Source organism: Prionailurus bengalensis, chromosome D1 (genome assembly GCF_016509475.1).
Source record: "Prionailurus bengalensis isolate Pbe53 chromosome D1, Fcat_Pben_1.1_paternal_pri, whole genome shotgun sequence".
NCBI lineage: Eukaryota > Metazoa > Chordata > Mammalia > Carnivora > Felidae > Prionailurus > Prionailurus bengalensis.
Genome location: NC_057346.1, coordinates 81,964,793 through 81,992,489, shown reverse-complemented (window position 1 = coordinate 81,992,489; position 27,697 = coordinate 81,964,793). Strand labels below are relative to the sequence as shown.

The following is a 27,697-nucleotide window of genomic DNA, read 5'->3' as shown; positions in this document are numbered from 1 at the left end:
AAATGTCTTTGTCAGAAATAGCACAAACAGCATAGATTTCAGAATTATCCAGGCTGTGCTCAGGTCTAAAACCACTGCTCAGCAGCTATATGACCTTGCTCTTGATCTTGGATAAAACCCTTTTCTGTACTTTTTTAATTTCCATTTGTAAAATGAGACTATTGACACTAATTTTTACAGATTTTTATTTTTTTATTTTTTAACAAAATTACAGATTTATAGCCAGAAGGACCAAAGTGGCATCAAATATGAAAGAGTCAGACACAAGCAAATTCTGTCTCATTTTCAAAGCTTATTCAAAAGTTCTATTTTAATGCCTAGAAGCCTGAACTAAACAAGAAATTTTTTTTTTCTTTATGCCTATGTAGCAAATCAAGCCCATAGCAGATCATGCAAGTGTTTTTCCTTTTTGCTATCCTATAATGGAGGGTTTGCTTTGGTCCTTAGGGCAGTTAGTGAAGGACCTTGACCCTCTTGCCCATTTGCCCTTCCAACTGGATATTCCTTTAGAATGTTCTACCTGTGCGATGCCAGTAGTCTGTTTTAATATTAAGTAAAATTATCTGCTGGACTTTGAAATTTGCTTCTTCAAGGCTTGAGTGACTACCTCTTCAGCTTTGCTGAGTGCATGGAGAATGAGTGAATGAAGTTTTAACTACAGTCACTTTTAGCTACAGTGACTTTGGGAACTTGATTGGACAGAATACACATTTCAGTTTTATGTGGAAAATGTGAATGGAGGTATATCAATATTTCAGCTTTAAAAAAAATCTTGAAAATTTTTCTTTGAGTTTTTTTCCTTTTTTTTCTCAGTAAAACAGGAATTCAACATAGGTTATGAAGATGTAATTGATCCCTAGAATTTATACAATTTAATTTAATTTATTGAGTATCTACAATGGGACAGAAACTTCTAGGTACTGAGAGTACCTCAGAGAACAAAATTGACAAGGCCCTTTAGAAAGCTTTCACTTTAGTGGAGGGATGTTGATATTTAAGATATTATACAGTATATTAGTAGAGAATACATTTTTGAAGACAAAATAGAGCAGAAAAAGGAGATTTGGAAGTGATTGTTTGCATTTTAAATAGGTTGATCAAAGAAGGTGACATTTAAGCAGACTTGAAAAGGTGATTTAGTTACTTACATTAATCTAAGTTTCTGATTATTAATATGATATACCATCACTTTTTACAAATGTGATAACCAAGAACCAGATAAAACAGCACAAAATCTACCCTTAAAGTCAGGGTAGAGAAAGAAATTTGGTCTCTTGTTGCAGGTAAGTGTTTTCCATTATATTATGGTAGGGCTTGGGAACACTTTTCCTTGTGAAAGTACGTAAATGAAATTCAAGCGTCAACTTCTGGTTCCCCAAATCTTCCAACCTTCTCAGATCACCCTTCATTTTTTTTGTTGTTTTTTTAAGTTTATTTATCTTGAGAGAGAGAGAGATGGAGAGAGAGAGCATGCATGTGCTCACACATGAGGGAAGGGGCAGAAAGTGAGGAGAGAGAGAATTCTAAGCAGGCCCCACACCATCACATGGGGCTTAATCCCACCATCTAGGAGATGATGACCTGAGCCCAAATAAACAGTCAGAAGCTCTACAGACTGAGCCACCAGGGGCCCTAGGTGGATAAAAGAATTTTAAATTCTTTTAATATTAGAAAGAAGAAGAAAGAAGGAAGGAAGGAAGGAAGGAAAGAAAGAGAAGGAAAAAGAAGAAAAGAGGAAAAGAGAAAAGGAAAGGAGAGGAAAGGAAAGGAAAGGAAAGGAAAGAAGGAAAGGAAAAAGAAAGAAATGCAAAAACACAAACACAAGACCAAAAAACAGAGACAAGAAAGCTTAATCTCCTGACTTTGATATACTGTGATACCAAGTAGTCTTCCCTGCCTCAGTGGCCAAGATTATAAAGATTGTCAGGAGGTCTTGCTCCAGTTTTTGTTTCTTCTGGGTTCTCAGTCTCCCCTAGGTGTCATACTTCCTTCAACAGTTTTTCTTCCTTATCCCCCATGTTGAATCCAGAGATGAACACAACATCTTTTCCCTTTAGTGTAATGTTGAAACACCAATATAATATCAGTGATGTAGCAGTGTTTCCATAAAGGTTGCAGGTAAAAAAAAAGGGAATTACACTCCAGCACAACATGGTTCACAATACAGTATTATTTACCTAAAAGTTGATAAGAGAGTAGATCTTAAATATTCTCCCCCACTGCCCTCAAAATGGGAAATGATGGAATCAACTTACCCTACTGTGATAATCATTTTGCAACATATAAGTGTATCAGATCACTACATTATATGTCTAAAACTTATACAATGTTATATGTTACCTATATCTCAGTAAGCTAGAAAAAATAAGATTTAATATGAGTTACTATCATTGTTAGAATCCCTTTGGTTCTCCTTATACTGGTTTTGAGAGATGTCTGTGCCACTAGTCAGATTCCTGTACTCTGTCTTCACTCCTATTCCACGTCCCCAACACCATTCCCCCAGGTGTCTGGTCTTGCCAGTTTCTTCGCCCTTTCCTCCCTTTGGTAGCATTTAATTTTCTCAAATTCTCTTCCTTTTTCCCATTAGAACTTGTTCCAAGCAAGATGCAGAACTATTTTATACTAAGGAGACTATTAATGGTAACAACAACAAATCTAACCTGTTAGGTGGTGGGTAAATTGGATAGTGGAGCATCTTTAGGGAAGAATGTGTGGGAGGGCAGGCCTTGATATTTTTCCTTCTAAAAAAGGTCACAGCACATACGAAGGAATAAGGCACAAATGTTTGCATTTGGAGCACCTGCAAAAGGGAGCTGGAGATATTGGGGTTTCTTCAGATCAAAGAAATACATTTCCTCTCTCTTCCATGTTAATATTTTTGATATAGGGATGCACCTTCTAATTGATATAGCATTTGAGTGTGCTGGTTCTTTTGTTTTCCCTGAAAAGTTATTAATAAATTGGTTCTATGCTTTACAATCATCATGAACCTTGCATAGAGTGAGCTTCACTGGGAAACAGAGAATTTGAAGACATTGAATGTTACCAAAAGGAGAAAAAGATTTTTGAAAAATGGGAAATAACTGAGAATGAAATTAATAAGTTGACACTGTGACTTACAGTCAGCAAAATGTTGAAAGCAAGGAATATTATACTATGAGATGCATGCAGCTTCCTCCGCATGTCAAACAATTAACCATTCTGCTTCTTCACTATTTTGAAATCCAAGACAAATGGAAGTTATGTAGGCAATACTATTTTATTTATTTATACACAGAGAGAGAGAGAGAGAGAGAGAGAGAGAGAGAGAATCCAAGCAGACTCCACACCACCAGGGCGGAGCACAATGAGGGGTTCGAACTCACAAACCGCGAGATCATGACTGGAACCAAAGTCAGATGCTTAACCCGCTGAGCTACTCAGGCACCCTGACGATACTGTTTCTTGATGATGGTTCATTAAAAACAGCAGCACTCATTGCCTCGTCAGCTGCAAGCTTCTGGTAGTTAACCCTGGGACCTCATAGATATAATGATAATGTTGCGAACACGTGTTCACCTGACCTGAACAAGTTGTTTACACACCTTGTGGATTGAATATTAACACTTAGTTGGTGTTAATATTAAAGTATAATGTAGTTAAGTCTCTGAAAGCCAGAGTTCTGATTTTCTGCTGAGACCATTGCAAACAAAAACCTGTTATATAATTAGAATACCTTATGGTAAAAATAATTAAAAGCCTCGGTTAAAATAAAAATACTAAAGACCTAGTTTCCCATTAAAACTGATCATACCAGGTCTGCAGAGTTAGAGAAAGAATTTTAACAACAGGACGCAGATAGCTCCAGGCAGAGACTTTTTTGTAACCAGAGTATTTATTTGTAACTAAAAGCATATTTTGGCCATCAGAGCTTCCTGTGGCCTAATTCAAATCCATGGAGCAAAGTCAGGAGTGAAGACAGTATCCAGGCTAAACAAATAATCAAAGATTTATTCTTTTATACAGATGTCAAAAGCAAAATCAGAATTTCCTCTGTTTGACAGACAATCTTTCTGGTTTGGGCCATATTGAATAATTTATATTTTCTTCTTTTGGTTTTTTAATTATATCCTTATTTTCTATAGTGGCCACTATTTCCTGGGCACTTTGGACCAGGCCTCGTGCCTATATCTTCCAGAAGCTAGTCATCTACAACAACTGACCAATTCAAGCAGATCCTCATATACGTTCATTAAAATAGGTGAGGATTCTTTCAGAATTCAAAGTGAGTATCATAGGAGGCTGCTTCCCGTAGGAGCTGAGACAGAGCAGGTGCGAGTCGGAAGGTTCCACAGAGCAGAGGAGACAGGAACTAGACCCTGTGGAATGACCAGGCTTTGTAGAGCTAGGGTCAGGGAAGACCACTGAGAAAGAGGGAAAGTGTGAACAAAATGGAGAAATTGTTGCCCCAGAGGCTTGCTGGGGACACTTCAGAACAATTGGCAGTCTAACAAGATCAGAAACAGGAATCTATAACTGGATTTTCACCTTCCTTTTCTCATTTGTCGGAGTGCTAACTCTGACTTAGCCTCTGGGTACAAGTGTCATAAATGTCCAAACGAAGGGGAGACTGGGAGATAAAACTGAGGACTACAGATGCTTTATTAACAGTTAAAAAATGGTAAATCCATTTTCTGAGTCAAGAGAGAAACGACTATTTGTTCAGGAGTACCCTACTATAAACACAAATAATGGCCAATGAGGTAGATATTATCTTTCATTTTACAGATCAGGAAAATTTTACAGATTTTACAGATTTTACAGATCAGCAAGTTTGAGACACTGAAAGACTCCTAGTAACCCTTGTAAGGTCTTATTACCCCTTGCTCCAGATGGAGCTCAGAAAGATTAAACAATTTGCCAACAATTGCACAGCTTGCTTACTATCCGAGCCAACTTGAGCAAAGGTCTCCTCAATACCAGTCCTTTGCGCTTTTCCCTCCTCACCCGATGCCTCGGGCAACCACAGGTACCCATCCCCCACCCTCCCTTGCTCAGGGGTAAGACACCACTAAGGGTGGTGATGTGTATTACAGATTCCATTTCACTAATTTAAAATGCTGAGATGGTCAACTTGTATCACTTCCATTGTTTCCCCAGTAATGTTTAACCTTAAGTCAGAAAAAAAAAAATCCAGAAGATAAAAGAGCATGTTATCTGGCCAGTCCATTCCACCCCCATGGTTATTAATTTCAGAACACATCTGAATTCCTTCTCTGTGGCACATGCTTTAGTCCAGCAGCAGACAGCTACTGGCTGGGGTCAGATTTCAAGTTCTCATCTGTTGGTACCAATACCACTACCAGAATCTTCTTCGTAGACAACTCTTGAGGTCTTCTCTGAATACAACTTGGTGTCTGAAGATCCACTCAAGTACCTGTGCTCATCAATCTTTTCAGAAAATTACAGCCTCCTCTCTTGGCAAAACGTCTACTGTACTGAGTTTTGCTTTTGGAAACAACCTCCCTGAGACCCGGTTGAAAGCAACCTTCTGGTGCCATAGCTCCCAGCATGGAGGTGAAGAACTTCGCAGTTTGGGATTATGTCGTATTTGCAGCCCTCTTTGTCATTTCCTCTGGAATTGGGGTGTTCTTTGCTATCAAGGAGAGGAAAAAGGCAACTTCAAGGGAGTTCCTAGTTGGGGGAAGGCAAATGAGCTTTGGCCCTGTAGCGTTGTCTCTGACAGCCAGCTTCATGTCAGCTGTCACTGTCCTAGGGACCCCTTCCGAGGTTTATCGCTTTGGGGCATCGTTTCTGCTCTTCTTTATTTCCTACGCATTTGTCATCATCCTCACGGCAGAGCTCTTTCTCCCTGTGTTCTACAGATCTGGCATCACCAGCACTTACGAGGTAAGACAACTATTACCTGATGTGGGAAACAAAGGCACAAAGAAATGTAGATAAAATTAAATTTTCTTATAACCTGCAGCCCACTGACAAATACTTCAGGCAGGCGGACTAGAACATTTCTCCAGGAACTCCCAACTGTCTTTCTGTTCATGCTTTGCTAGAGGGTAAAATAACCTTAACTTGAAATAGCTAGGCCTGGAGGATCCTATGAGTCTCCTTTAACATATGAAAGTCCTTTTGGAAACTTCCCCTGTCTTTGCCTCCCCCAGCTCCCAAGGATATAATCGGTCACTCCTCTCAACCCCAGGGCAGCTCTTTCTGCCCCTGGGTCCTGGCCTGCTCCCATGCTTAAAAACAAAACAAAACAAAACAAAACAAAACAAAAACCCAAAAAACACCTTTTTGCACTGAAGACATCTCAAGAATTCTTTCTTGGCCATTGGCTCTGAACCCCAACACTTCAAAACACATCATTCTCTTCTTTACTTTGGAAGGAGTTGCTCTTTTCTCTCCATTTGAACATTTTTGGTTATTCTTTTTTTTTCTTCTTCTTCTAATAACATATATCGTCTTAATAACACATTGTAGTTGAAAAACACATTTATTTTCAAGACAATAACACATCACAGTAAAAATACATTTTGTTTTTATTGGGACAAGGTTACCTTTTGACACACAACTGTTTCACCATTTGTAAAATGAAAGTCTGGAGCCAATCCCAGAGGCATTTCAATGGTTAGATGAGAACCTATCTGTAACCACATTATGCATTGCCTGAGTTGTAGGAGAGCTTCAATGAGGGAGAGTTAATGTTATTATTTGTATTATTGACATCATTATTCTAAAAAGTATTCAGAACATATACTGTAAATATTGTCATTTTCCAGATAAGAACACTGAGATTTAGATAAATGGCTTAGTGAAATTGTATAGTAGATGAAGCCTACCGAGAGCCTACCGAGAGTCTTTATCCCTTTCCATTATATAATAGAGCTGAATACTTTAATATAAGTTATTACTATCCTCCAATTTTCAGTGGAGAAAAGGTAATTTTAAAAAAAAAAATTAGAAAATATTTCCATGGGGGGTAATGCTAAATGATATAAGTAAGGGGATTATGTTAATGAAAAGAAAATGAGGCAGTTTTGATTTTGCAATAATTCTCTAGAAAAATAGCATGTTAAAACTTGAATTTGTGTGTCCAATATTTAAGCATGATCCTAAGTCGTTTTCTATGAGAAAGGTATTTATTTTCCTTACCCAGTACCATCCCTACTAAGTCACAGCAGAGGATTCTTAAAAGACCTCTTTTTTTTTTTTTATCTCCCTAAACTAAATGATTATAAAGGATTACTCTAGACTTCAAAAGCCACTTAGGCACAAACTTTCCAGAAGGTTTTAAAACTTATGATTCCATAGATAATCATACCCCAAATATCTAACCTCTAACTCCCCTCCCCACCAAAACTAGGTAATCAGAATTAGGTAATACAACAGTTACTATTTAGGATGTCGTTCAAGGGAAAATGACTAAATTTATACTTAGTCCTAAAATACATATACACATATCCTCATTGCTCCTCAGTGTATTGCTGAAAACATAAATATATCCTTGGTTTTTCCAATCAGCTATTAAGGTTTGACTCCCAAAGGCATTGCTAGCATTAAAAAACAAAAAACAAAAAACAACACACACACAAACAAAAAACAAAAAATAAGAAGCACAAAAAAAAACCCCTAGGTAACTGCTAGAGAGAGAGAGAGAGAGAGAGGGAGACCAAGGGATAGAGAGAGAAGAGTCAGAAAACATGAATTCGATTTCAAAGTCCATTACTTAATAATAGGATGACCTTGTGCAAGTTACCAAGTGTTTATCACCTTCAGCTTCCATGTAGGAAATCATAATTCCCTTCTTTCATGAAGGTTTCATTAAGTGTAAAAGAGCTTTTCAAATTATATATATAAAAAAATAGCCAAATGTGGAAAATCATTTTTACAACTAATTCAATAGTCCATTCAATACTCATTAAGCATCTATGTTCCAGGCACACTCTAGGTCCTAGAGATGAAGCACTGAGTCAGACCCCTGCTCTCATGGCACTTGTTTTATAGCAGAGAAGGTGATCAATAAACATACTATGTAGGACGGTCATAACAGAAAAGTATTTGCTATTTAGCTGTGTGCTGAGCAGTGCTCTAGGGACTTTACACGTATTAAACCATTTGGCCTTCAAATAACCTTTTTAGATAGGTTCTATTATTATCATCTCCATTTAACAGACTAGAAAAATGAGGCACATAGAGTTAAGTAACTTGCTCAATGTCACATAGCTAGCAAGTGGCAGTTTTTCAAACCTGGGCAGTCTAATTTTAATTTTTTTACATGCATATTTATTTTTGAAAGAGAGAGAGGGCGAGCGAGCGAGCCAGGGAGGGGTAGAGAGGGAGACAGAATCCGAAGCAGGCTCCAGGCTCTGAGCTGTCAGCGCAGAGTCGGATGCAGGGCTTGAACCCACCAACTGCCAGATCATGACCTTAACCAAAGTTGAATGCTTAACTGGGTGGGGGAGGGGGAGGGGGGGCCCAGGGCAGTCTAACTTTAGAGATTGAATGCTGCATCACAATGATATCCTGCCCTACTAAATACAATAGAGAAAAGGTAATTAGAATAAGGTAGAAAATAGGAGTTCTGCTTTGAGTGCAGAATGTTGATAATTCGCATAGGGTGGTTAAGTGAGACTTCAATGATAATAAGGCATTTGTTTCAGTGGGGACCTCTAGAAAGCAAGCAATTGCACCATAGGAGGGAAGAACACCCCAAGCTAAAGTAACCACAGACACAAAGGCCCTAAAAGGGGAGTGTGATTAGCATGTTTGAAGGACAGCAAGGAAATCAGTGTGCTTGGAGAAGAGTGAGCCAAGGGGAGAAAAGAGAAAGATGAGATCAAAGACGTAGAGGACCCCATTACAAGGAGTAGCAGTTTTAGTGGGTGTGGTGGCACACACAGGGAGCTTTAAATATTTATGGAGCAATTTGGCAATGAGTGGGGGACACTACTGAAATTTAGGGAGCATGAGCAGGGACACTAGGTATCTTGCAGTATGTAAAACGCATATATGTAATGAATACTTGTACCGTGTGTTTAGCGATTTTTTAATGCCCTCATGTTCAAAAGCTACTGCAAATGGAAATTAGTAGTACTTTGCTACATAATAATGTTAACTTTTTAAAATAAAAAGTTATCCACACACACACTATACATTAGTATATTTTCCCCAAATTAAAATGGAAGAAAAACATTGTCTTGAAACTATTGAAAAATTTACTGAGCAATCCATTCCAGATGTGCTACTCAATACACAGTTGGTTGTAACTGGTTTTAGTCAAGTGGTTCATTTACTACATTAAACCACTTGCAAATACGTAACTGAGGAGATTTGAGACTGCCTTTCAATTATTAAATTAATACAGATACAGGAAATGCAAGGGTTTCATTGATTTTAAGTTATAGAGTTTGTTGCCCTCTACATATTTTATTTTATTTTTAAGTGTTTGTTTATTTTTGAGAGAGAGAGAGTAAGTGGCGGGGGGACAGAAAGAGAGGGGGATGGAGTATCTGAAGTGGGTTCTGCGCTGACAGCAGCAAGTCTGATGTGGGGCTCGAACTCGCAAACTGCCAGATCATGACTTGAGCCAAAGTCGGATGCTCAACCGACTGAGCTACCCAAGTGCCCCTGCCCTCTACATATTTTAAAATTATGAGTACCCTAATAATAAGAAATTCAGATTGTGTAAAGTGCATATGAGTTGAGGATTGGCTTTTGCTTTATAAGAGTTGGCAATCTGGTGCCGGGATTAAAAGCATGGACTCTTGACTCTGTCTATTTGACTTTGAATGCTAGTGATGCCACCTACCAGTGGCATGACTGGGAAAATCGCTTAACTTCTCTGTACCTGATTTGCACATATGTAAAATAGTGATAATAGAAGCACCTGCCTCAAAGGATGTCTGTGAGGAGTCAATGAGGTGTTACATGCAAATGCTTTTAACAGAACCTGGCAAATGGTAAATGCTGCATAAGAGGTTTGTATAATTGTTGTTGTTGTTGTTGTTGTTGTTACTGTCCCCACATTTATACCACTTAAGCTCTTTATAGCAACTTGAATTTACATTTCTTTGCTCATCCTCCATTCCCTGCTATCCATCCATAGATATCCTTTCTGGGGTCTTTAAAGTGCTAAAGGCTTGGAAGAGGTGGGGTCTGTTTCCCCACCCCTTAAATCTGTGATGGCCTTGTGACTTGCCTTGACCAATTGAGTGTGGCAGAAGTGATGTGTGTATTTGGGCCCTAGGCCTCATGAGGTAGATAGCTTCTGGTTTTGCCCTCTTGGAATACTGTTCTGGTACTGCTATGTCAGGAAGCTGGGCTAGCAGGGCTAGCTTCTGGAGGATGAGTGAACACAGAGAGGAGAACAGAGGCACCCCATCCAGCAGCCAACACACCTAGCAGACATGTGAACGAGGCCATCTGGACCTTCTCACCCAGCTGACCTTGCAGCTGATCGCAGCCCCATGAGAGGCCTGGGGAAGCAAGTAGAAAAATAACCCAGAAATTCCACAAAAAATGATGAAAAATATTAAATCCTTTTTTAAATGTTTTATTTTTAGTTTTTTTTTTCTTTTAATTGCAGAATAGTTGATTATGTCCTTTGTTTTGAAGCCAGTGAGTTTCTGGGTGAGTACTACACAGCAATAGCCAACTGATTTAAATGGTTTGATATAAAGTGGGATTTTTGAGACTAAGATGTGCCATCTGTGTGACATTATCATTATTCTGTACCGTGTCAAAGCATAAGGAATTGTTCTCACCCTCACGTTATAAATTAGGCTCAGCTCATTTGCAATATCATACATTTTTGTTATCTCTACTTGGACAGTTTATAATTAGTCTCGTCATGTTGTCTTCACTTCAGTTAAAATTATTTCCTTCTTTCTCTTATCACACACTAATAAATACAGTCTGTTATTATTTGCCCTTCGCACTAGTTTATAGGCTGGTGTTTGCCTGCCTTCTCATTTTTCTTGGACTTCTTAAAAACTAAATGGCTTCGGAATTACTTTTCTTTAATCCAAACTTTTTAATTATAAGAAGGCACAGGCTACTGCTCTTAAAATATCATCCTTTATAGTGGTTTTTAAGCATTATAGATGACATACTTTGGAGGGTAAGTTTGTTCCCTTTTAATTCTCCTTTTACACTTGTCGTGTTGTAGAAACTATATTTAAATTTTCAGAAATTAGATGTGTAGGTGTAAGATGTCATTATTGAATATTATTTCAGTATAGTAAATGCTGTTATAATATGTTTGCTTTAAAATGGATATTCAGGGTTTGATAGGGTTTTAACCAATGCTATAAAGCCTTTTAGGTCATTGTGAGGATTGACTCTTACTCTCTGTGAGATGGGTCATTACAGCATTTCGACAGAGTGACATGATGTGATTTGTATTTTGAGTGTTGCTCTAGCTGGATGTTGAGAATGATTCTAAGGTTTTGACTGTGGAAGCCAGAGGTCGAGTTAGGAGGTTCTTACTGTGACCCAGGCAAAAGCTGATGTTATTGCAGTGGTAAGAGATGATGCAAGTGGCTATATTTTGAAAGTGGGCACAGGCACCAGGATTCTTGTATGAATTGGATGTGGGGAGTGAGAGAAAGAGAGGAGTAAAGAATGAATCCATGTTCTGTGAGTTTGAACCAACATAAGAAGTTGACTTACTATTTACTGAGATAGAAAAGAATGTAGCTTGGGGCGCCTGGCTGGTGCAGTCGGTTAAGCGTCCGACTTCAGCCAGGTCATGATCTCGCGGTCTGTGAGTTCGAGCCCCGCGTCAGGCTCTGGGCTGATGGCTCGGAGCCTGGAGCCTGTTTCCGATTCTGTGTCTCCCTCTCTCTCTGCCCCTCCCCCGTTCATGCTCTGTCTCTCTCTGTCCCAAAAAAAAAAAAAAAAAAAAAAAAGTTGAAAAAAAAATTAAAAAAAAAAAAAGAATGTAGCTTGATCAGGTCTGGGGTTTTGAAAATATTCTAATATAATGATGGTAAGTGTCACCTGTGCTATTTTTGAAAACGGGCAAGAAGCATGCAACCCTTTGGTTGAACTTTCATTTTTACTTAGACTGTAGCAATAGATAGATAGACACCAAAGAGGACCATTGACGGAGGGAGGAGCTAATTGAAAGACTGGGTAAATGCATTCATTCAGATACAAACTTATGCAGTTGGAATTGTCTCTCTTGTCTCGTGTAAGAGAAACCAGAGGGTTAGGTCAGAGTGAGACAGTGGCAAAGCTCAACCTAGAATTCAAGGAGTCTTACTTTTGATCTACATCTTTTTTTTCACATATATTTTTTCTCAATACTGCCTCTCAGGTTAGACTGAATGGACTGAATTTCGTGAAACTAAACAAAGATGTTAAAACCCTTGACTTCGTCCAGATTTCTGTAGCAGTTTCTTCACTGTCTTTTCATTTTTCAGGAACAATCTCCCCTTTGCTTTCCCAAACTTCAGTGCCATCCAGTCCCAAAGTCAACACCAAATATTTTGGGGCTTTACTACGATATTTTCCCACTCCTGGTATGATTTTTTATATCAGTTATCTAATGCTGTGCAACATACCACCCTGAAATAAATTTCTTAAAAAATAATTTTATTTGCTCACAATTCTATGGATCAGCAATTTGGTCTAGGCTCAGTAGAGTCCAGTAAAATAGTCAAGTTCTCCTCCTGGTCTCATTTAGGACCTTGTATATGACTGCCATCAGCTAATTGGTTGACTAGTGGCTCGTGGGTCTGGGGGAACTCAGTCAAGACAGCTTATCTATGTTACACTTGATCTCATCCTCCAGCAGGCTACCTTGAGTTCTTTTATGTGATGGGGGAAATATTCACATCAGCAGGATACACCTTTTTTTCACGAGCATTTTTAAGGTTGCCAGTTGGATTATACTTGCCTTAAATTACATTCCTCCAGAAGCAAACCTTGAGACAAGGATTTGAATGCAAACCATTTTGGGGGGAAGTAATTTCATTGCACATAGCGAAGCAAGTGGCAGTTAAGGAAGGAAATGGAAGGAAATGAAGCCAATAGAAGGTGCGTTTTTGAGCAGGTCACCACTGTGCGCAATTGAGGTTCAATCTTACTGAGGATCTCTGGGAGACATATGGATCATGTCTCAGGGTTGTCCTTCCTCAATGGCAAAGAAGCCAGAATATTTATTTGTCTAACTCCCTTTTGTCACTGGCTTTTGGCCAATAACACCCCCAAGCACTTCTAGCTTTCCCTGTGCAAGAGCTGAAATAAAGCCCATAAGCAAATGATCACAGGTGCATTTAGATGCCATCAACATGTACTGGAAATGTGAGCGCCAATAAATTCAGGTGTTGCATCCACAGTGACAACTACAGTCATTAAGATCCCATTATATTCCTGTCGCTATACTTGGCTTTATCATATACTATGCCACTTGAGCCTTATAAGCACCAGTTTTAGAAAAACAAAGCCATTGTTTAGTGCAGTAAATGAATCTTCTCAAGGGCATATGATTTGAACCTAAATTGTCTTCACCACAAAAGTTTTGCACCATTTTCTATCCTATGACATCTGAGAATTAACTCTTCACTGACTTCCTTACCTCTTTAAGAATATTTTCCTTATATTTGGTGCCCTTAGTTACACACCCACTAGACTATTCCTGACTCATACACAGTGTACTGAATCGATCATCTGAAGAAAGAGGGTCTGCAAAGAATATGGTATTTTCTTGGAGTAAGGGTTGATCAGGGTAAACTGGGACATGTGTATTAGTATGAAGTTGAGTAACAGTTCTGCCAAGGGAGTTACTTTTAGGGTTTCAAAGAAGGACCCATTTTATGCCTTGAAGCAACAGTTAGTTATCATTTCCAGGAAAAGAAGAAACCAGTAGTTAACTTCTGATTTAACAAAAAATTATTTTTTCAATGCAGGTAAGACAGAATTACAACCAATTCGAAACTACTACCAAGAAATTGAAACCTCAAGTCACATTTTCTACTTAAAAAATATATATATATATATATATATGTGTGTGTGTGTGTATTTAAATAAATAAATAAATATTTATTTATTTTTGAGAAAAAGAGAGAGAGAGCAAGCAAGCAGGGGAGGGGCAGAGAAAGGGGGGCAGAGGATCTGAAGTGAGCTCTACACTGACAGCAGAGAACCTGATGTGGGGCTCTGTCAGACCCACAAACCATGAGGTCATGACCTGAGCCGAAGTCAGATTCTTATCTCACTGAACCACCCAGGTGCCCCCATTTTCTACTTTTCACATTTATTTTGTTCACTCCGTACATGTTTATTATGCAGGAGAAGACAAATGCTAGTGTAGTCTAGAATATTTACTCAGAAAGACCTTTCTTGACCTCCAACAGTAAACCAGATCCAGCTATTAACATGTGCACAGCTCCTGGTAGTTCTTCTAGAACATATCATACCTGAAGCATCACTTGTTATTAGTATAAATTTGTTATTGGTCATCTCCTTTAATCTGTAAAATCCCCTAGGGTTCAGATTATATCATATTTGGTATTATTGTATGTCAGAATGCAGTAAGGAAGTCAGGTAATAATTATTTAATAAATAAATGAATATATGAAAGATGAAAATAAAAGTGAATAAAATAGAACACTGTTTACATGTATCAGGGAAAGTAAGTATGATAGGCTGAAAAATGCATCGCTTCCCCTCTAAAAAATAAAAGTCAATATTCTAATCCCTAGACCTGTGACCATTACCTTACATGATTTAAAAAAAAAAAAAAAAAGGTCTTTGCAAATGTGATTAAATTAAGCTTCTTAAAACGAGATTATCCTGGATCTATCCAGGTAGGCCCTCTGTGCAGTCATATGTACCTTTCTAAGACAGAGATAGAGGGAGGATAGCCAGAAGATGAGGCAATGTGACCATAGAGACACATTGGGATGGAAGTGATGGAACCAGAGTCTCAGGAATAAAAATTATTTTACCGTTAAGTGAGTTAAGATTCTCTTCTAAAGCCTCCATCCTGCCAGCACCTTGATTTGGGCCCAGTGAAATTGATTTTGTACTTCTGGTCTCCAGAGTCTCGAGAGAATGCATTTCTGTTACTTTAAGCCACATCAAATCCGTGGTAATTTGTTATACAGTAGCCTTAAGGAACAGATACAGTGAGATATATGAATCCAACATCAATACGCAAGACAGCAGGTGATCAAGTTTAATGTAATAAATGGTGTAATATAATTGCTCCCAGAGCTCAAAGGAGAAAGTATAGGTAGGAATAGGCATGGCTGCTGGGCCAGTGTTCTTGAAAGATGACTAAGAATTGGTGAATGGGTTGGGGGGAGAGTTTCTCTCACATTGAAGGGTCTGGCCAAACAAAAAAAAAGTCTGAGAAATACAAAGCGTGTTGACTGAATAGCATACAGTGATTTTATGTGGAGAATAAATACAATGGGAGGGTTAGTGGAATGACTTACAGTAGGAAGGGTATATATATATATATATATACACATATTGGTAGAGAATACCCAGTGTGCACGAGCACTTTATCAACGATAATCATTGACGATTTTAGGAAAAAGAGTGACATGATTAGAACCTTGCTGTAGCAGAACCAATGTGCCAGATGTATGGTTGATGGAATGGACGGGCAAGGATTGGAATTAGGGAGATCATACGAGAATCTTCTGAGCAGCTTTTGTGTAAAACTCTGACTCTTTGCTTGTCCTTCTCTCTGTTCTTTCTAGTACTTACAACTGCGATTCAATAAACCAGTACGCTACGCAGCCACTGTCATCTACATCGTGCAGACGGTAAGGGGAAGAGGACCACTACAGATGCAGAATGTGTGGGGTGAAAAGAGATGGGTTTGTTTGCTTCAGGGGACAATTCATGAAACTAAGGGACAGACTTAACGCCAAGAGGAAACTACTTTCTTCCAAGGATAGCACTTGTGAGACATGTGATTACATTGAGAGTTATCCACATTGTACAGATCCCGTATATCCACCCAAATAATAAATAACAAACAGGTGTATATTAGAAACCACAAAGGAAAAAAACGTTAGCATTTTATTTAAAACTTTTCTTTCACTTGTAAACATTGCTTTGGATATGAAATGGTCCAGTAACTGGTTTTTCACTGGTGAACTGTGTTGAAACAGGAATGCCCATTTTGCTGAAAATAATTTTAAGACAATATTCCCTCTCTACACTTTTGGACTTCTCTCCTACTTCCTAGGCTCTGGGCTCCTTCATGCTGCCCCCCGTTTGAGTGTGGCACGCTGTTGGTACACTTCCTATGATTCACCAAGTACTTTTTGCTGGAAAATAATCTTCCCTTTCTTAATCAAAACTCCCACTTACCAACTGAAGAATTTAAGAGAGAGAAAAGGACAAAAGCAGCACTCCCTGACATGCCCATACACCTTTGCCTTTTAAAACCCTCACACCAGTCTCTAAATGTTGAAATCCCATTTAAAAGGAAATGGGGCTGCACTCATTTCCGTCAGTGTAGTGGCTACAATCCTGGGAGTCCAAAGATGAGCCCACCCACGTTGTTATAGTCATCCCTGCACTGTACTCTCTCCATTCTAAAATCCTCATTTCAGCAAGCTGCAAACATGAGGCTGAGTCATTGTGATATATGCATGGAGGCGGGGGCGGGGGTGGAGAAAGCTTACATCAAAAACGTACCTGGAAGCCTATTTTTATATCCTTCAGAAATACACCATATCTAGCCATAAAAATCTCAACATTCATAGCACTCTTGAAAGTCCAATGCTCTTCCTCCATCGAATGCTTATTAAACCCTTTGCAAACTGATGACAGTGATCGATGATTTCAAGATTAGAGTGGTTTCCAGTGACATGTCTAGTGCACATGTTGAGGGAGATACCTCTCTGAGGTCAATAAGGAGACTTTGAGGCAGCTCTCTCTTCCGTGTCCCCGTTCACACTGTTCACCTGATTCTTGTTTCCCCACCAGATTCTCTACACAGGAGTGGTGGTGTATGCCCCTGCCCTGGCACTCAATCAAGGTGAGTTACCCATACTCCTGTGGGTACTTCCCATTGTCCGTATGCTTACATACACCTTGAGAAATATGCATACATCTCGGGGAGACATTCCTGTGGTTAGGGGGCTCTAACGACTGCAGTGGTCACAACATAAAGCTCTAAAATTCCAAAACTGAAAATAATGGAAATCATTAGTTGCTTCATTTTGCCAATGTGGTTTCAAACACCAAGTTTGACTGCCCTTTGTTTGTTTATTTTTTTAATCACTGAAAGGGTGACGATTTTGGTATTGCATGCACATAATCATTAAATTAGTTTATAATGATGATCCTGTCTCAGTGATTTCATGAAGTAGTTGATCTGAATATAGGTGTAAAAGGTAGTTGTAGTGATTGTTTTAAGAATTATACGTGACATTTTTGAGAGAATAGGATCCTAGAAACAAAAAAATTTAAAAATTAAAATAAATTTCATAATGTTACCTATAATATTAGAAGTATTCAATATTTAATTTAATCATTCTATGTACTTATATCAAGAAATATTTACATGGCTGATGTTCAGGTGGTTTCAAAGCACTCAGACAAAATCTGCTAAGAAAAAGTTGGTACAAAAACTTGAAGTTGCAGAATGTTAGGAGAAAAACCTTGGCCGTTAATATTATCTAAAAATTAGACATGGAGTTGAAGTATAACAATGCAAAACATAATCTTTATCAGAGGTGAATTTAATAAGAGAAAATTCTAATTTGATTTCCATTTGCCCATGAAGAACATTTACAAAAATATTGTGACTTTTTCCTCATATAACTTGCTCTTCTACTTTTCTCAGAGTAACTTCTTTCAATATTTTTCTCCTTTTCTAGTGACTGGGTTTGATCTCTGGGGCTCTGTGTTCGCAACAGGAATTGTTTGCACTTTCTACTGTACCCTGGTACGTATCTAACTGTGAAAAAGTATTTAGCACCAACTCCTAATAAGGGATAAGGGCAAATCTCCAACAACAGGGTGTCTATTTATAGCAGAAATTACTATTCCAAAGTTCAATAGAAATATGTTGGCTTATCCGTCACAGTTTCCTGAGGAAGGTGCTGTTGTTTTATTTAAATTTCTTTTCAGTACCGTTGGCAGAATTGGGGTTCTGGGCTCATTCGAGAAAGTCATGGCAAAGAAAAGATTTAGTGAAAGAAGTACCTCCTTGATCAGAGGATAAGTGACCATATGCAATTGCTGAGAAAAAAATGTGCTTGTTAACAGTAATTATGAACTATAGGTAGCATATACTTCACTGCCTAGTGATTGAGAAAGACAAAATGCATGTATGAATGATCAAGGATGCTGGTATTTTGTAAACTTGAGGATTCCAGAGCTTTTGTCTGTTATTTATGGATAATCTTGGATTACATTGACATTTGACTTAACACATGCTCGGCTTTTAATCAAGGAAGCTGGGTGGTATTGGCACATATTTATATAATTGTTAAAATCAGTTTAGTTCAAAAAACATTCACTGGGCATCTGTTATTTATCATGCTCTGCAAAGAGAATCTTCATTGTTCGGAGTCATTGGCAACCATATACAGAGGCTGTAAGGAACCAGTTAAAAATATGGCAGTTTTCAGATAGTTGGATTCTCTTTTCTCCTCTGTAGAGGAAAATAAAGTCATCCTATATTATCATAGAGCAGACCATCCATGGAGTTTGGTATTGTGTGCATGTCAGATACTTTTTGAACATACATCATGAAAATATACAACTTAAAAATGCCCCTGTCTTTTTCATACATTTCAAATTCCACCATTTCTTTGCACTACTGATTTTTGTTGTTTTTTTTTTTCATTCCATTCTCACTACCCTAGTTCATTCTATCCCAGACACATATCTCTTACCTAGGTTAAAAATAAGCTCCTGGTCCATGTACATCGGGCCATATGTGACAGATTAGTTGCTCCGAGGCACCTACCCATGCAAGGCACACTCCTTAACAACAATAATGGAAGGCAGAAATGGTGAAATAATATTTTCAAAGCATTGATGGAAAACAATTGTCTACCTATAATTGCATATTCAGCAAAAAACTAACTTTCAGGAACTGTCAAAAACCAAGAGAATTTACCACTAATATATCTTCCCCTGAGAAAAACCTAGAGGAAGTACTGTGGGAAGAAGGAAAACTATCCAGTTTTAGATGGAGGAAGTAATGATAAGAAAATAAAATAGTAAACATTTAATAAGTCTAGTCAAACAGTTTTTGGTGCTTAATGATAAAGAATAATGTTTTTAGTATGGTATAATTTACATATCTAATTATGCATTATATTACAATATATTATATATTATAATTTATAATATTTTAAAATACACCAATACTACCAGTTACTATTATATGTAATTTGAGGATTAAGAAAAAGAATAACCCTCATTTGGACAGCATAGCATGTAAATCAGGAAGAGAGTAATCAGACTTGGTGGTTTTATAATCTTTGAATTGCTGGGGATTAAGACATTCTTTAAATGTAGACTCTAACTTAAAAATTTATGGCAACATTTCAAGAAATCCCATTTAAATAGAATGGTCAAAGTGGAAAACGGAATTAAAACAACACAAAACAAAAACCTCAAGTGATTTAAGCAAGAGGAGAAAAAAGGAAAAGAAAAAAATAGGGCACAAATAGAAACCAAAAAGTAAGATGTCAGAAACAAGTCTGGATATTTTAATAACTACAATAAGCTAGAATGAACTAAATTTACTGCTTCTTAATTGTTTTCAGTGCTTCCCTCCACCCTGCATGCCTGTAAGATTAATCTTAATCACCCATTTCGTCATGCCACTTAACTGACCCAGTTCTCTTCTTGCTTCCCATTGTTCACAGGATAAAGTATAAGCTTCTTAGCCTAGTCTTGGAAATCTTTCCTGATGTGCATCAACCCGCCCATTTAATAATCCCTTAGCACACCTGGGTCCCATCTCTTCTCTCTCTAGCCAGGTTACAGGCTGCTGGATCTCACTACAATGGTGGCTTATTTATCTAACACTTGTTGCTCATATTGCAAACTCTTTAGAATCCTGTGAATGCATAGCGTACCCAAGATAACCTTTGGAAGATTAAAACAATAAGTGATTCCTGCCATTCAGGGATTTGCAATCTACTGAGGTAAACATTAGATTTCAAACATCACAGACTGATTAAATACATCAGTGACATCTCATGATCAGGGTTATAGATCAGTGGTGTGTGTGTGTGTGTGTGTGTCTCATTGTATGAAAGAGTTATAGAGTCAGAGAAATTTTCATGGTGGCTATAATCTGCCTTTTGATGTACATTTCATAAAGTGTTTTGTTCTTTTGCGTCATGTCTAACTGAAGTTCAGCTTTATGCATATTTTTGCATAACCAATATCAAGTAGCCTCTGGAAACTGACATCTTTGACATTTGGTCTTCATATCACTAAAATCTGATGTTGTGATTTGGGTTTAGAAGCCTTAATGTCTTTAAAGAAAATCAAAATACCACTAATTGGCAGGTGGGAGGTAAGTATTGATTATTCCTCATGTCAGGATGTGAACACAATATACAAATGCAAGGCCTCTGGAGGGGCTTTGATGACTATTTATTAAGTTACATTTTAATTACAAAAGAAATGATAGGGCAACCCCGATGTCTCCTTTCTTCTCCAGATAAAGTTGAAGCCTGTCATCTTTTCACAGAAGTTCTTGACACTCTGGAGGAGTAACCGGGGATGATAATTCTATTTTTCAATGTTAAAAATACCACGTCCTTCCATTCTCATAGTACTTATTCATCTTCAAAGCACTTTTTTTATATCACTTCATTTGAGCTTTCCCAGTTTGCTCATTCCACCTTCACCGTGGTCATGAGGGATCCTACACCTGGATTACTCTAGCAGCCTCTTTGTCACCCCCTTTCCTCTGGACCATGTGATCTCAACTATAATTGTACATTAGAATCCCTGGGGAGCTTTCAGAGAACATGCAGAACTGGGGCCCCACCCACACCTCAATTTATTCAGAATCCTGGGGTTTGGGGCTGGGACGTTGTTATGTGTTTATTTTCAAACTCTTTAAGTGACTCTAAAGAGGATCGGGTTTGATAACCACCATGATAACCTCTTGTCTCATGCCTCTGTCCTGAGCTCTACTGTTAGATTGATCCTCTGGAGAGACTGCCTTGTTTGCTATTTGATCATCCTCTACCTCTTAAGCTCCTTTCTCCAGGAATGTCTGGAATCTATCATTCTTTCTTTTCTTCTTTCTCAGCCTTGTACCATCTCAGTTCCCCCAAATTTATTTACTGTCACTCAATTAAAAAAAATAACTTTCATACTGTATAAACCAGACCCAGGTGATTGTCCTCAATTCCTTCACTCCCTCAAAATCTGTGTTCAATTATTCACATGTTATATTGATTTGGCCTCCCAAATATCTTTCAAATCCACCCACTTCTTTCCATCTCTACCCTGCTCCGAACCTCTGTCATCTTGAGCAGACTACTGACGTCAACTCTGAGCATATCTCTTGCTCCTTCTTTTCTTTCCATGGCCCAGCAATTTGCTGTCCACACAACCACTCCTGACACCACTATGAAGCCAACAAACAAAATCTCTCATCATGTAAATCTCTTTAATGCTGTCTTTTTTAAATCTTTTTTAAATGTTTATTTATTTTTGAGAGAGACAGAGAGCGCGCGACTTGGAGAGAGGCAGAGAGAGAGGGAGACACAGAATCCGAAGCAGGCTCCAGGCTCTGAGCTGTCAGCACAGAGCCCGACACAGGGCTCAAACCCACGAACCACGAGATCACGACCTGAGCCGAAGTCAGACACAACCAAATGAGTTGTGGCACCCTCTTTAATGCTCTCTTACTGCTCTTAAAAAATCATTTAAGTAGACTTGTCAAAATCTGTGTGTTCTGGCCTCTAGCAAATTCAGCAACCTCCCTTTGGGCATTCTGTATACATCTCGATCTATATATTCCAGCATTCTCTCATTTCTTCAGCCATACATCTCCATCCTTCAAATGCCACTTCTTCAAGACCAGGTCAGGATTCACTGCTATATGCTGTCATAGTAACCTGTCCTTCTTAACTTCACTGTCCACAATCTTAAATAATTACTTATATTATTGTCTGGTATCTGGTCTCCCACCAGGTTATAAACTCTATGAAATTAAATAACGAACCTGTCTTTTTTACTTGCCATTTTTATTCCCATGCATAACATAGTGCTTGGCACATAAAATACCTCAGTGACTATTGAAGACAGAAAGACGAAAGAAAGAAAGAAAGAAAGAAAGAAAGAAAGAAAGAAAGAAAAGGGAGAGAAAGAAAGAAGAAAATAAGAAAGAGGAAAGTAGGAAAAGAAAGAAATGGAAGGAAAGAAAGAGAGAGAAAGATTGCATCAGCGGAGAGGTTGTAAAGAATTGGAAGACTTGTAGCCTTCCTTTTCAATAACTCACATCCATTATCTCCATTGCAGGGAGGATTAAAAGCAGTGGTGTGGACAGATGCATTTCAGATGGTTGTCATGATTGTGGGATTCTTAACGGTTCTCATTCAAGGATCAGCTCATGCTGGTGGCTTACACAATGTAATAGAGCATTCAACAAATGGATCTCGACTAAATATATTTGAGTATGTCCAATACTACTTTTCCATGTTTTATAAAATTTAGCTGCATGACCTCAACAACTAAAATAATATCTGGCATTAAAAGAGCATCTTTGTTTACTTACTTCTCTGTGCCTCACAGCTTTGATGTGGACCCTCTCAGGCGGCACACTTTTTGGACCATCTCGGTGGGAGGAACTTTTACATGGCTCGGGATCTATGGGGTTAATCAGTCGACCATACAGCGATGCATTTCTTGCAAAACAGAAAAACATGCAAAACTGTAAGTTATAGATAAACGTTTCTGTTTTCTTTTCCCTTACTGGGTAGTTATTATATGCTTGTGCGCATGCACGCGCACGCGCGCGTGTGTGTGTGTGTGACAGAGAAATGGAAAGATTTATTTAACCATTTCAATAATTTTTTGAGGCAGGCATTACTATTCCCATCTCAGCAGGGAAGTGAGTTTGAGCTTGTGTCTGCCTGCCTTTGCTCTCCATCATTTGTTACCTCCATTTATTGAGAAATTACTGGGTTAAATCAGGTGCCATGACTGACAATGCAGAGGTAGCATAGATTTTCTACTTACAGTTTCTGTGATGAGGTGGCCCCTATCACTTATTTGATCCAGCTTGTGGTCTCTTGAGCACTTTTTTTCTTTTAAATATCCTTAAGTTTTCCAAGGACAGGTTTAAAAAAAGGAAAGCCAAGGTAATGAGGTAAGACATAATAGGGCTTCTGCCAATTCAACTCTTGCTGAGCTAGCAGTCACCAGTCTTGCTGGGCGTGCTTACCCTGAAGGACTCCAACAGGGGCACAACTTATGAAGCCTTTTCCAAGCCCTTCAAGGCATCCTGCTCTGGAACGGGGATTGAAGGAAGTGATGTATTATTCTGCAGAACTGGAAGCAATAGGCTAGAATTACATCTAAACCGGACATTTTATCCTCATTGTTGCTGTCCAAATACCAGCATCCCCAGATTTATCAGGATGACCTCCATGTTTCTTAGAGTGAGAAACAGCCACTGTGAATATTTCCACAACTGATTTTAAAATACTTGCAGTGCAGTTTTTTTCTTTAGACTGAATACAAGATAACATTGCTGAGACATGGTTCACCATTTTGAACTTGAATTCCAAAAGAGCACATATTACTTCTATATTTCACACATTCTCAGAAGGAAGAATTGAAAGCATTATCTAGTATTCCATTAATTCACTGATACCATATTCATATCCTATTACAATAAATAATATTAACAAATCCTCCACACAAGATCATCACTTTATCAAATAGCTGCATTACTTAAAATGTAAGATCAAGTGTGACCTTGATCTCACAGTTCATTTAAAATTAAAATTCATGGGGCGCCTGGGTGGCTCAGTTGGCTAAGTGACCGACTTCGGCTCAGGTCATGATCTCACGGTTCATGGGTTTGAACCCCACATCGGGCTCTGTGCTGAACGCTTGCTTGGAGCCTGGAAACTACTTCAGATTCTGTGTCTCCTCTCTCCCCCTCCTCTGTGCTCTGTGTCACTCTGTCTCTCAAAGCTGAATAAATGTAAAAAAAATTTTTTTTAATTAAAACTCGTTTAGGGACCCTTGCCTGGCTTGGTAGGTAGAGGATCTTGGGGTCATGAGTTCATGTTGGGCATAGAAACTACTTAAAAAATAAATAAAATTAAAATTCATTTAAAATTCTGTTTTAAAATGGAGTTGACTGGGGATGCCTGGGTGGTTCAGTTAGTTGAGATTTCACCTCTTGATTTCAGTGCAGTTCAGGAACCCAGGGTCATGGGTCAAGCCATGTGTCAGGCTCTGTGCTGAGCATGAAGCCTGCTTGGGATTTGCTCTATCTGACCCTCTCCCCTGCTTGTACACCCTCTCTGTATATAATAAAAAAATAAAATAAATAAAATGGAGTTGACTGTATCTCTACAGGGAAGGATCTTATGGTGAAATAAATAATAATTCTCTGTTACATCTAGATTTTTTTAATCTTATGTTTGTGTTACATTATTTTTTCTTGTGAACATGCCTAATTTCTCCCTATTACTACGATAGTACCTGAAAATAAGGAAATGTATCTTTTTCATAAGTTTTTTCCCACAAGGTCAAGAATAATATTGTGTGCTTATTAAATATTTATCGCTTATTTGAAAAGTGATGCTTCAAGAAGGCCATGCTTACATGTGTGTATGTATAAATGCATACCTGGAAACACATATTTATGTAGAAATACACATATTTGTGTGTGTCTGTATACAAAGGAGGATATGTGTATATGTGTAGGCACAGACATATACATATACACACACACTCCCAAGTATGTGTTTGTATTTGCATATCTTTAAGCCTCATTTAGTGAGTTGAAATCAAACAAAAGTCAATACAATTACATTTACAATAGTTGCCTGGCGTCTGGAATTTCTCGCATGAATATTTAATGGGTATGAAAACTGTCAGAAAAGGAGAGATACGCATGGAGAAAAAATGTACATGATTTCTTAAGCATTTAGCATTGCAACTCCTGGTTCCACCCACCCCCACTTCTGTGGAAGGACCAGAGCTATGATGGGATTTTTTTAAGTTTATTTATTTATTTTGAGAGAGAGAGAGTAGAGGAGGAGCAGAGAGAGAGGAAGAGAGAGAATTCCAAACAGGCTCCCTGATGCTGGGCTCGATCTCACGAATCTTGAGATCATGACCTGAGCCGAAATCGAGTCAGATGTTCATCTGACTGGGCCAGCCCAGCCACCCTGCTATGATATGAATTTTGTGAGAATAAGGAAAGGTGAAAAAATAAAAATTCTCTTTAGAAAACACTTCCCTGAGAGAATCCAAATTGACTAAGTTCATACAGTTCAGGAATGAAAAGTCAGTCCAAATGGTCAGGACAGTTGAAGTGCATGCAGCTGGAAGGAAGGCTGCAGTGAGGATGTGGTGAGGCCTCTTGTTTGTCACACAGTGGAAGGCTCGAGGTTCACCACGGAGTCAGCTGGAGGCCACGCAGAGCCAGCTGCCCATCGGCTCTCACCTAGGAGGCTCTGCAGACTGTTGATTAAATGCTCTGCTTCTGTTCAATTATGTGACAGCCTGGAGCCGTTAAAACATTCCATCAGAGTTTAAGAAAAGCTCTTCTAGTTGGGAAAATACATCCTGAAACATTTGTAGGTGAAAATAGATCCAGAATGTTCATACTGAATGTGTCCATGGGTTAAAACCAGGCATTTGTTTATGATATAATTTCATGGCCAGGAATGCTGATTACTCACAAAGGATGATTTGATTGATCTTAAGCCCAATCGATTTTTCTGGCGCTTAGAAATAGTATCACCCACCGTGTCATTTTAGATGTGCTCTTTGGAAACTGACTTCCCCTCCTCTAGACTCCAGTTTATCTTTCAAGACTACTGATCTTAAATAGTGCTATGAGGGTAGTAGGGGCTGATGCAGCTTCTCAGGTTCCTTCCCATCTCCATCCCATCTCCTGACTAAGATAAGCACACACGCACACACACACGCACACACACACACACACACACACACACACACGAGTCACTTTTGTTCTATTCCTACTGCCTTAGTTTGTTTTCCTCAAATCTCTTATCACATCTAAAAGCATCTTATTCATTTCTTTCATTTCAGTGATCATCACCTGTCTCTAATCCCAGAATGTAATCTCCATGGGGGTGGGTTCTGTGTTGTTCACTGCTATGCCCCAGTATCTAGAACAACCTTGTACATGGAGATGCCTGATAAATATGTTTTGAATGAATCAGTGGAGCCGCTTAAGTTACAAGTAGGAGAATTAGCTTTTAAGGAATCACAGTCCGTTTCTAATAAAAAACAAATTCACAACACAGGGCTTTAATATTTAATACAGTCTCACCATTGGTTTCTCATTTCCCACAGTTGACTGGTGAAGCTTTAAAATTGTTTTGGATAATGTGTGAATGTTCTCTATATGGCTATAGAGCCTACATTTATTTTAACAAAGTGTAACTCATTCAATCCTTATACTAGTCCTATGATAGAAATAAAGCAGATGTGTTAACACTCATTTTACAGATGATTTAACCGCCTCAAGGTGTTATATAACTTGTCTAAGGTCAGATGGCTATTAAGGATAAAGTCTTCTGACTCTGGGATCAATGTTCTTTTTTAAAAATAAGGATGTAAAGACTACAATCGTATTGTACTCAATTTCTACCATTAATTAATTAATTCCTTCAATTATTCATTACCCCAAATAAAAATAATTTCATGTATGCTATGTGCCAGCACTATTCTATAGTACTGTGTTTGTTTGGATGGGAGAAAACAATAATAAGCAAATAAATATATTATATACTTTAGATTATCATAAATGCTATAAAGATGTAAAATAGTATAAGGAATGGAAACAGATAAGACAGCTGAAAGTGACTGTTTCAAATAAAGAAGGTCAGGGAGGCCTCTCTCGAGGTGGCCTAAATAAAGGCTTGAATCCAGTTGTCTGGAAGGGAGGAAAGCAAGAATGTAAAAATGCAGTTAATAGGTATTGGCCACCTCATGTGTCACTTCTATTCCCAAACAGCTGTCTTTAACTCAACCCCTCTAAACACAAACAAACAAATAAACTTGTAACTCAACACCAAGCATTGTTAGAGTACTCTCAAGGAACTAACTTCTGGGATAAGTCCCTTTTCTAATGTAAATAGTATAAAATAGAAACTTCCAAACAAGATAATTATTTAACCATATTTGCTTCATAAATGAATAGTTTGACTTAAGTGTTTTATGAAAGCTAGGTATACCTATACATTATGGGTGTTAAGAGGCTTTGAAATTAGTGTGTGTCCTTATATTTATCTTTTCTAATTACAAAAATTTTTTAATGTTTATTTTTGAGACAGACAGACACAGAATGCGAGTGGGTAAGGGGCAGAGAGAGAGGGAGACACGGAATCAGAAGCAGGCTCCAGGATTAAGCCATCAGCATAGAGCCCGATGAGGGGCTCGAACTCACAAACCATCAGATCATGACCTAAGCTGAAGTCAGAGGCTCAGCCGACTGAGCCACCCAGGCACCCCTCCTTAT

General features: G+C 38.3%; 1 protein-coding gene across 1 annotated transcript in view; it reads left to right on the top strand.

The window, feature by feature from the left end:
* The first annotated feature begins 5,205 nt into the window (after positions 1–5,205).
* The window catches only part of SLC5A12 (solute carrier family 5 member 12), a 47,994-nt gene continuing 25,502 nt past the window's right edge, over positions 5,206–27,697 (top strand). Inside the window, exons 1-6 of the mRNA XM_043580837.1 lie at positions 5,206–5,892; positions 15,717–15,782; positions 16,957–17,008; positions 17,853–17,920; positions 22,483–22,637; positions 22,756–22,896. Coding sequence (XP_043436772.1) covers positions 5,554–5,892; positions 15,717–15,782; positions 16,957–17,008; positions 17,853–17,920; positions 22,483–22,637; positions 22,756–22,896 — 821 coding nt within the window. The 5' untranslated portion in view covers positions 5,206–5,553. The remainder of the gene's footprint in view (positions 5,893–15,716; positions 15,783–16,956; positions 17,009–17,852; positions 17,921–22,482; positions 22,638–22,755; positions 22,897–27,697) is intronic.